The sequence below is a fragment of the Arachis ipaensis genome, chromosome B7 (assembly GCF_059453495.1).
Source record: "Arachis ipaensis isolate K30076 ecotype BB chromosome B7, ASM5945349v1, whole genome shotgun sequence".
NCBI lineage: Eukaryota > Viridiplantae > Streptophyta > Magnoliopsida > Fabales > Fabaceae > Arachis > Arachis ipaensis.
The window spans coordinates 114889108-114901088 of record NC_142442.1 but is presented as its reverse complement, the minus strand read 5'-3'; the positions used below and the strand labels follow the sequence as shown (position 1 = coordinate 114901088).

The 11981-nt window shown below is 33.0% G+C and overlaps 1 protein-coding gene across 1 annotated transcript; it reads right to left on the bottom strand.

The window, feature by feature from the left end:
* Positions 1 to 7140: 7140 nt before the first annotated feature.
* On the bottom strand, positions 7141 to 7728 carry LOC107607500 (uncharacterized). Its single transcript, XM_016309449.1, has one exon. It carries the CDS (start codon positions 7726 to 7728, stop codon positions 7141 to 7143), a length of 588 nt encoding a protein of 195 aa, XP_016164935.1.
* Between the last annotated feature and the right edge of the window lie 4253 nt (positions 7729 to 11981).

Below are 11981 nucleotides of genomic sequence, written 5' to 3'. Positions count from 1 at the left end.
TTCCTGCACTCTTGACCAAATACATCAAACCAACAATTGGAAATATTTAAATAAAAAACTTTAATAATACTTGAATAATGTTTGTTCATCATTTTAATTGAATATTAGTGTTTCAAACTCAACAATCTCCTCCTTGATGACAAACATTATTAAAATAAATTGAAAAATTAGGAGAGAAAACTTCCCTTTGATGATTCACAGATTGCTCCTCCTTTCTTTTGATATCCATGCTCTCCGTTAATGTGTGCTTTGATTAACCTGATTAAAAGACAAAAATAATGCCTATATACAAGCAATGATGTGTTTCTTTGATCAGGTAATGAATGACCTTTTTGAAAATTTTCAAGATTTTAGGATCCTTCAAACAGAGCAAGTTTAAGCCAATCAAGATGAAAAACAAGTTTTCCCTGATAAATAAAACATGGCAGAATGCTCCCAAATGAAATTTGATCCCAATATTAAATTAAAATCCAAAACAGATTATGCAAAAATTACAAGCCAATCCGCCCCATATTCATATTTAGATCTAAAATAGGAGGCGTCAAAGACAACTTAGAGCAAGATATATTATCAAAGCAATCATGACTGAAATAGTGCTCAAAACCAAATCAGAGCATAATTAAAATAGATCATGTTTCGATTCATTTTAGCTTTCTCCCCCTTTTGACATCAAGGAGGGACACCTGCAAGGACAAAATATCAAGTAATACAACCAAAATACCAAGTTATGCATATCAAAGCAATTGTACTAAAGTTAGAGTTAGTACAGTCGTCCAACAAGAATTAAAGTTCAAGATAAAAGAAAAACAGTTCCAAATCCAGAGTCAACAACATAAAGATCAGTGAGAGGCAGCAAAGAGCAAAACTAGGCATCAGATTTCTCTTCTTCAGATTCTTGGGATCCATCCTCCTTTTCGGATGGTGCCATATCTTCATCAAATGAGTCCAGGTGCTTGAGAAGCACAGCCACCCTGTCATGAGGTTTCATCCATGATTTTTCATTTTGCATTGCAAGCTTTCGAGCTTCCTTGCTTGATTTGACCATTTGCTTGGTCATGGAAGCAAATTCCAGAAGGACATCTTTAGCTATTCCAGAGAATAAGTACTTGTAGGAATCAAATGTACCAGCAACTGAAGGAGAGGGAAGGCTTTCATCATCACTTTCAAATATGGCCAAAGCCTTAGTGCCTTTGACATTTTTACCTTTTGCTTGCTGTGATACACCACCACCTTTGATAGTATACACTTTATTTTCTACAGGCTCGTTACTCAAATCAATATTAAAGTATTCAAACAAGCAAGTTAAAAACATGCCATAAGGTAAAGAACTCTTTTTGTCACTTTTCACACAATGCCACATATGACGTATCATAAGATATGCAAAAGAGATGGGGATGGAGTTCAAAACAGCATATAGCACAAGGGTGTCACAAATAGTTACCCTTTGATATGAACCACTTTGAGGCATAATAATATGAGTAATGATGCGATGTAACAGAGCCCTAACAGGTCCTAGGGCCTTATGAGTAAGAGTTGTACCATCCAGAGAAGAAAAGTTTTCACAAATCCAAGCCAAGGCGTCTTGATGAAAGATTCCAATCTTATTATCCCGTTTACCAAACATATACACCCTTACCCCTGTGTCCACATAACCCAGGGCAGTGCCAATAGTTTCAGAATTCAAGACAAACTGAGTGTTTTTAACAAAAGAGTGAAGTTCTCCATTATGAAAAAGTGAATTTGCATAAAACTCGCACACTAAACAAGTTTTTTTATTTTGAAAATGGGAGTCCATTTCAGATCATGAATGTTATTTTTAAAATCAATCCTTTTTTTAGATAAAGCATCGAGGTCAACCACAAAGGAAGAACAAAGGGTTTGGTTTGCAAGAATTTGATTATGAAACTCATAATCAGCACATGATGCAAATCGGTGAGGATCATAGTGAGATTGAGTTTTACCATACTTTTGCTTGAAGTCAAGAGAGTCAAGATTGGGAGGCTCCCTAGTGCTTTGAAGAACAGTTCGTTTCGGACCTCTAGAGGGATGGTTGCTTCTAGCAGAGCGACCAGTGGGGTGAGGAGTGGAATGACGAGGAGGTGATGATGGATGGTCTTCCTTTTCATGCATAGGCCTCCTCCCCTTTCCTCCTTTACCACGAGAGGATTCAGCCTCCTTTCGTGCAGAAGATGCTTTTGGATGAATAACCTTCCTTGCCATGGATTTGGATGAGTGGGATGAATGGGAAGAAGATGAATGGGAGTAAACGTGTATGTGTGTGTGTGATTGGGGTTGTTTGGAGTGAGAAGGATTTTTGGTTGGTATGAAGGCTCCTGTGCTTCTTCGGGTTACAATCTTCTTTCTCATATTGAAAAGAAAGAAAATGGTGGAAGAGAAGATAGAGAGCGACGAAGATGGGAAGTGGAGGAGAGAGGTTTGGATTTGATAACCGTCATTAATGCTGAGTGAAAACCTTCTCTTTTAAAACAAAAACATTTAATGAAACGGTTTTCAAGAATTTTAAATTTAAAAACATGAAATATGAAAAAAGACAAGTCATGAGGAATGGTAAAAGGATTAAGACTGACATGACTTGAAATGGAATGAAGTGATAACACAATTTTAAAAAATTTATGATTTAAAATAATGAGCCCATATCATGTGAACAAAGCTTGTCTTACATAGGCCCAAAGGTGGTGACAGCATGCTGAACTTTTGGGCACAGATTTTCATTTTTCAATCCAAAAATTTTCTGGGCTTAGCACAAGCCTTTCTTTTGAAGAGTTCATCACTTGCCCAATTTTGTCTCCCTGCTACCTACAAGACAAAACAACACAGAGAATAGGAAATCATTATTAAACAATAGAATTAATATCAAACATTCCCAGTTTAGTTCTTAGCTTGCAAAATCTTTCTTCACACAGTGACTTAGTGAAAATGTCAGCCAATTGTTCTTTAGATTTTACAAATTGAATATTAATAGTTCCCTTTTGCACATGTTCTCTAATGAAATGATATCTCACTTCAATGTGCTTGGTTCTTGAGTACACAGGATTTTTTTTGAAATGTTTATTGCACTCGTATTATCATACAGTAAGGGAATACTATTAATTTTCAGTTTGTAATCCTCAAGTTGAGTTTTAAGCCAAATTAGTTGTGAACAACAACCAGGTGCGGAGATGTATTCAGCTTCGGCTGTGGATAAAGCAACAATGACTTACTTTTTGCTTGACCAAACATTCAGAGAATTTCCAAGAAAGCAACACATTCACGAAGTGCTTCTTCTATCCACTCTATCACCCACATAATCTGCATCACAACAACCCACTGCACTAAATTCATTAGTTTTAGAATATCATAAGCCAAAATCAGATGTGGCTTTTATGTATCTAATAATTCTTTTAACGGCTGAGAGATGTGATTCCTTTGGGTGAGATTGAAATCTTGAGCACACACCCACACTTTGAACTATGTCCGGCCTAGAAGATGTAAGATACATAAGTGATCCTATCATTCCTCTATACCTAGTTTCATCAACATCTTTGCCATTCTCATCCTTGTCAAGTTTAATCTTAGGATGCATGGGAATACCCAATGGTTTGGAGTTTTCTAAACCAAATTTCTTTATTAATTCCTTGGCATATTTTTCTTGGTGAATAAAAATACCACTAGGAGTTTGTTTGATTTGAAGTTAAAGGAAGAATGTTAGTTCTCCCATTAAACTCATTTCAAACTTACTAGTCATTAGGTTTCCAAACTCTTTACACAAGGATTTATTTGTCGATCCAAACACAATAGCATCTGCTTAAACTTGAACAAGCAAGATATCATTATTAGATTCTTTAATAAATAAAGTAGCATCGGTAGTACCCTTTTGCAAATCATTTTGCAACATGAAGGCGCTAAGCCTTTCATACCAAGCTCTAGGAGCTTGCCTAAGGCCATAAAGAGCCTTGGATAGTTTAAAATCATGATTAGAAAAATTTTTGTTTTCAAAACCGAGTGGTTGAGCTAAAAATACTTCTCTATCAATAAATCTATTTAAAAAGGCACATTAGCCATCCATTTGAAATATTTTAAAACCTTTGTAGGCAGCATAAGCAAGTAGCAACTGAATTGCTTCTATTCTTGCTACCGGTGCAAAAGATTCATCAAAATCAATACCCTCTTCTTTATCGTAACCTTGGGCCGCTAATCTAGCCTTGTTACGAACAACACTACCATCTTCACCTAATTTATTTCTAAAAATTCATTTTGTACTCGTTACCTTCTTACCGTTTGGGTAAGGTACAAGAGACCAAACCTCATTCTTTTCAAATTGACTTAATTCTTCTTCCATGGCTTTTATCCATGAAGGATCTTCAAGAACTTGCTTAACATTTTGAGGTTCTAGATGGGTTAAGAAAGCAACATTGTTGGTTTCGGCTTTCTTTCTTGAGGATCTTGTATTGACTCCATGAGATGGATCTCCAATGATAAATTCATGTGGGTAGTTTTTCAAGAATTTCCACTCCCTTGGCTTTTAAGAAGAGGTTACAGCTTGGTTTTGAGTTGGTTTTGCTTCATTCATTGTTCTGACTTCTCTGGCATCATCAGGAGACAAAACAGAAATGTCTCCTTCGTTCTGAGGAGCAGGTATAGAACTGACAGTTTTCATAGAGGGACCTGAATTGACATTTTCTTTATTCACTTGAGGGCTTCCCTCAGCTTCATTTCCTACATCATCATCTAAAATAGCACTTGGAATGACATTAGCATCGCAAAAGACACATGCATGGATTCTTCAATAGTTCTATATCCTTTGAGGTAAATTCTATAAGCTTTACTTGTAGTTGAATATCCTACAAACATACCTTCGTAAGACTTTGGATCAAATTTTTCAAGGTTTTCTTTGTTATTCAATACAAAGCATTTGCATCCAAATATATGAAAGTATTTGAGATTTGGAGGGATTCCTTTCCATAGCTCATAAGGAGATTTCTTTAAATACTTTCTAATGATGGTTCTATTTAAAATATAGCAAGCTGTGTTCACAGCCTCTACCCATAAGAATTTAGGAACCTCATTCTCACAAAGCATAGCCCTAGTAATTTCTTGGAGACTTTGATTTCTCCTTTCAATAACCCGATTTTGTTGGGGTGTCCGAAGACATAAAAAGTTATGAGAAATTCTAAATTCATCACAAAAATTTTCAAAATCTTGATTCTCAAATTCTTTACCATAATTGCTTCTTATATGAGCAATTTTCAAATCTTTTTCATTTTGAATTCTTTTACAAAGAGATGAAAAAGCATTGAAAGCATCATTTTTGTGATCTACGAAGAGTAACTATCCAAATCTAGAGTAGTCATCAACTACTACCAATCCATAATGTTTACTTCCTAAACTTTGACTTCTAGTGGGACCAAAAAGATCAATGTGTAACATTTCTAATGGCCTTTTGGTAGAGATTTCATCCTTGGGCTTAAGAGAAGATTTTATTTGTTTGCCCAATTGACAAGCATCACAAGTGATGTCCTTGTCAAATTTTATTTTGGAAATTCCTCTAACCAAATTTTTCTTTAACAAGTTTTGAAATTTGATACATGCTAGCATGTCCCAATTTCTTATGCTAAAGCCATTTTTCAGATTCTATGGAGGTAAAACAAGTCACATTTTGATCCTTTAAATCCTCTAGAGTTATTCCATAGACATTGTTGCATCTTTTTGCTTCAAACAAAATTACACCAGTTTTTTCACAAATGACTAAGCAGTCCAATCTTCTAAAAATAACCAAATATCCAAGATCACATAATTGGCTAATGCTTAGCAAGTTATGTTTCAAACCATTAATAAGAAAAATATCATTTATAAAGGATGTGAAATTCTTACCCACTTTACCTATGGCCACTATCTTTCCTTTACCGTTGTCACCAAAAGTTACAAATCTTCCATCATACTCGTCTAGCTTGATGAAGAATGTAGACCTTCCGATCATATACCTAGAGCATCCGCTGTCCAAATACCACATGTTGTCCTTTCTTTTGGATGCTAGGCAAACCTACAAAAATTCTCAAATGACCTTAGGTATCCAAATCTTTTTGGATCCTTTAATGTTAAACCATCTCTTTTGTCCAAGACCATTGTAGTCCCCAATTACTTTATACACTTTATCTCTAATCATTCTTTCACTAGTGAAACATTGAATAGAAAAATGCCCATTCCGATTGCATAACCGACAAAATCTTTTTGGTTGCTGCTCTTTTAGATTTGTTGGGTTTTGAAATTTTATGTCATTCGAAGTGGAAGCCATATTTGAAAAAGAAGATTTTTCAATGAATATTTCATATTTCTTGTGAAAACCCAAACCAGCTTTATCATAGAGAGGTTTTTGACTGGCCAAAAGTTGATTCAAATTTTAGAACTTTAAGCAAAGTTAGCTAGGTCCTCTTTTAGACTTTTTACCTCTTTGTGCAATGTTTCATTTTCTTCAAAACAATTTAAGTATGCAATCACAGAATATTGTTTTTCACATCTCTTAAGTTCAATTTTTAGCCGCTTATTTTCTTCAACAAGATCAACAGCGGTTTCAGCTTTCCTTATTTTATCTTTGAGAAAACTATTTTATGCCTTTAGAATGATATTTTGAGATTCAAGTTCATGATTTTCATTCAAGAAGCATCTAAGTATTTTAGTGAGATGATCGATCATAAGATGAAGATCTTCAGTGGTAGGTTCAATGAAACGTACCTCATCAGTTTGATCGGCCATGAGACAGGTTTGGGATTTGCTGTCTGATTCTTCCTCATCTTCAAAATCGTTTTCCAAATCTTCCCAAAAGGCCATCATCCCTTTCTTCTTTTCCTTCTTGGTCTTGTCTTCTTTTTTCATCTTCGGATAGTCAAACTTGTAATGTCCAGTTTCTTTGCAGTTGTGGCAGATGATCTTGCTTAAGTCCCTCTTTGGTTTTCTTGAGCTGCTTCCTTTGCTTCGTTCCTTTTGCTTCATCATTTTTCTGAATATCTTAGCAAACAAAACAAACTCATCGTCAGATACATTATCACTGGATTCATCATCCAAGGACTTAGTGAATAATTTGAGAGCAATTTCTTTCTTCTTTGAATCATTTTTCAAATAAGTGATTTTAAAAGCAAGTAAATTTCATCTCAGATCATCATATATCATTTGATCAACATCACAACTCTCAGCTATAACTATAGCTTTTGTTTTCCACTCTTTAGTGAGACTTCTTAGAACTTTTCTCACTAGCACAAGTTCAGGGTGAGTGATCCCCATAACATCCAAGCTATTGATGATGACGTTGAATCTTTCGAACATTTCATCACTCGTTTCTCCTTTTTTCATGGAGAATATTTCATACTCTTTGCTCCGCATATCTATTCTAGTCCGCTTGACTAGTGTAGTGCCTTTATGAGTGACTTGAAGCTTGTCCCAGATTTTCTTTGCTATTTTACATGTAGATACCCTTCGAAACTCCTCGAAACTGATAGCACAATTAAGCAAGTTGACAGCTTTGGCATTGAGCTCTATTTTCTTTTTATCTTTTTCGTTCCATTCTGCCTCAGTCTTAAGAGTGACTGCTCCATCTGCTCCAGTTTTGGTTGGAACTTGGGGACCATTAAGGATGATCTTCCAGATGTTGTAGTCTATTGATTGAACGAAGATCTTCATTCTCTCCTTCCAGTAGCTGTAGTTCATTCCCTCCTTAGAACCACTGTTATTTGCCATCAGGACCTTTCTTCCAAGCTGCAAAGCTTGATCTCTTTGAAACCAAGCTCTGATACCAATTGATGGTTATCAGTGACTGAGAGAAGGGAGGGTTGAATCTTAGCTTATTTTTCTGCTATATAGTACTTTTACTTTCTCACAGAAACTTAGAAGATATTTTTACTTTTGTCTCATACCGAATTGAGAGACATTTTTATTTTGTCTCCTAAGTAACAGAAACAGAATTGAAGTAGAGAAGAAGAAATAACACCAGATGTATCCTGGTTCAGCTACTTAGTGCAATGTAGCATACATCCAGTCTCCATCACAACTATGATGAAATTTTACTATCTCTTTTTCAAGATTACAAACACCAATTCTTTCCTAGGATCTATCCAATCCTATCTGGGACAAATCCAGATTCTAACCCCAATCTGAATTTGACTAGACCTCAATCTAGCTTTCAACAGCAAAGTGCTAACCCAACTTGCAAGAGAATCCCCACAGGATCTTGAAACAAAACAGAAAGATGCAGGCACGGACCCATGCTTAAGAATGAGGGGGCACTTGCCCCAGTGTCATTTGATTTTTTTAAACCAAAAAAAAAAATATATATATATATATATATATATATATATATATATATAATATGCCCCATTTTAAATTTTAAATGACCCTACTACAAATAAATTAAGCCTAATTATTAAAAGTGTAAGCCCATTTTTATCTTTTTATAATTTTGATTATTAGTTAACCTAATTAAATTTAGTCTTCTTCTGTTTTTAAATCCCAGCCGTCACTCATTTATTCTCTTAAACCCTTTTCTTAGTTTCATATTTTCAACCTTCTTTTTCTATTCTTTGTCTAGTGGTCATCTTCTCTTCATCAAAAGGTAAATTTTAAATTCTCTATTTTGTTTTATATAACTCTCTATGACTCTATGTATCTTTCAATTTCATTGTTTCTCTTTTTGATATTTTCAATTGCAAATTTTAATTCAAACAATTATAGTTTAGGTATTAATCTATTTTTTTATTCTCTTCATGAATTTATATATTTTATTTTATTCTCAATTTATTCATCTTAATTACTTGTTTTATATCTTTTGTTCTATTATATGTACCTATGTTGCATATAAAATTTTAAAATGAATTGATTAATTTACTAATTTAGAATATATTTTTTATTTTTAAATATAGTAATAAAAAAATATTTAAATTACAATACATAATTAAATAGATGCATAAAATTTTTTATCTAACATTATATTAAAATTAAATTAAAAAATATATAATAAATTTAATTATTTTAAAAAGAAAGAGAGAAAAAATTGTAAATTATATTTTTATTATTTTATATAAACATACTTTTTATATACAAATTTAATTTTTCTAGTATTTATATATAATTCTAGTTTCAAATTATAATACTAGTGTACCATTAGTCGTTAATGTGCTAATTGATTCAGTTTTTTATTATTAAATGTGTATAAAAAATTAGTTAGGATAACAAATTTTTTATAATTTAATTAAAATATTTTAAGTTCAAGTTTTAGAAATAAAAAAAATTTATAAATTATATATAATGAATAGTATTTTAAGAATAAAAGTGTTCACTAACTTTTTTAAATTTTTATATCTCCATATATAATTAATAGTGTTTAACAAATTTTATTTTAGTGTATATATTTTTGTCCCCACTCCTAAAATTTTCTGGGTCCATCACTGGAAAGATGTACAAAATAAACCGAAGACATCTTATGACCTTTTCTCACTGTTTAACTCACTACCTTTTACTTCTCATTGGCTTTTTCTTACAAACCTCACCATGTTTGTCTTTTTCAGTGAGACTTAGACAGATCAAAATTGAGAAAAAGAAAATACTGAATGTACTAGATGAAGGAGAATAACTCTAACAGCTTGGGTAGTTATGAGAGTGAACTCTGTACTTTTCACTTACTCTCCTTGCCTTCAACCCTTGGCCGTTCACTCTTAATATAGAAGAGTGAAGCTTCCAAGGTTGAAACACATTCAATCTTAACACTGTCTTTTTCTCCAACATCAGAGACTAGCAGTGGCTTCATCAGAGAGGAGAGAGACAACTGAGTTTGTTGCATGTATGCTCACCTCTTCTCTCTCATCTTTTTTATGCAAGCTTCTTCAATCTTGACCGTTGAGCTTGACTTTGGCCCCAAGTTTTGATTTTAAGCGTTGATGAGCTTCTGAACCATGTTGACTTCACATTCTCCATGGTTGCTTCTTCTGTGCTTGAGACCTTGTGACTTTCTTCTTCGTTCCTCGTCATAGCACAAATGAGAAAATAAACTTTTGTTGTGCTTTGACCGAGAGAGACTAGCTACTCAGTTGTATCCCCTTTTCTTTGCTTTGATTTGGCAATATTCTTTTTGCCTTTCAAAACTCCATAGCCTCTGTGTTTTCCTTTTTCTTTCTTTCTTTCTTGGAAGAGTGAGTGACGTGACCGAAGCAAGAGAGAGAAGAGAGAAGTGATGGCTTTCGGTGGAAGTTTCAAGGAACTTAAATTGGAACTTGGAAAATGTGTCACTTGAACCAAGGGAATAGGTAACCGAAAAATGCTTTGAAGAACTTGGGCCATTTCCTTCTTTTCTTTTATTTTGGATTAAAGATGTGAGAAGGGGTTTGACTTAATTGATGGACCAAAAGGAGTATTGACTTGGGTATTACATTTGTTTCTTGGGCCAACTTGTTTTATTTTATTTCCTGCACACTTGACCTAATACATCAAACCAACAATTGGAAATATTTTAATAAAACACTTTAATAATACTTCAATAATGTTTGTTCATCATTTTAATTGAATATTAGTTTTCCAAACTCAACAAATTATATAAAATATTAAACTATTTTAAGTATCTTGGGTGCATCGTATAGGATAATGAAGAGATTGAACAGGATGTAAATTATAGGATCCAAACAGGTTGGTTAAAATAGCGGAGTGCGTTTGGTTTTATATATAACAAAAAAGTGATTTTAAAATTTAAAGGTAAATTCTATTGCACTGCTATTATATCGGCTATGCTTTTTGGTACAGAGTGTTGGACGGTCAAAGAGAAGCACAGACATAAGTTAAGTGTGGCGGAGATGAAGATGTTAAGATGGATGAATGATCATACGCGATTGAATAGAATAAGGAATGAAGATATAAGAGAGAGAGTTGAAGTAGCACCTATTGTGGATAAGATGGTAGAATCGCGTCTCAGGTGATTTGGACATGTGAGAAAAAGACCAACAGAGTATCCAGTCAGGAAGGTGAATGAGATGAAAGATAGACAAGGGTGAACAGCAGAGGAAGACCTATAAAGATCATCCATGAGGTGATCAAATGAGATCTACATGTAAACGATTCTCTGTAAATATAGCATGCTATATGATAGAGTTCAATGACGCCATTTGATCCATGTAGCCAACCTCAACTACCTAGTGGGACAATACTTTGTTGTTGTTGTTATAAAATAGTAAATTATTAAAGTACTAAACTTTTAAATCCAATTTTATAAAACATAATTATCAAACACTAAAGATAAATACTAAACTTAACTGTAAAATCTGAGAATTATAAAATACTTATTTACAAATTATTACACAATAATTATAAATTATGCCTACTTAAAAATATTAAAGTAATTAGATTATAAAATATTACTATCATAAATTATTAAACTTGTCATAACAATTGAAAATTATAACACACTATATTATAAGTATGAAAATTTTGAAATTATAAAATTATTGCAAAAAGTACTAAATTACATTAATTAAATTACTTTATATTAAACTTTAATTACATTAAAAATGTTATAAATTATTACATTATAATTTAAAAAACAACTCAAAATTATAATACAATTATGAAAAAAAAATTATAAATTTAATATAAAACATAAAGTGATTAAAATTAATATCATCTTACATTTTAAATGAAATTAAGCAAACAATGAGGATTATAAAATATCTAAAAATAATTAAAAAATATTAAAATGATTAAAACGATCAGAGTGCTCAACAATATATTTTGCCGATAATATATAGGCGTGCATCGTTTTAACACACACATAGTTTTAACATAATTAAAATTCTCTAATTTCTCTAAAAATTTTACAAAAATTTAAAAACTCTCTCTCTTCTTCCTCCTCTAACTTTAGATGCAAACGTGCAATGCGAGCTCCCCTTCAATTAGAGACAGCAACGAGTCTCTATGGGGCGGGGACATGTCCCCCGCCTCCTATTCCTCGTTCT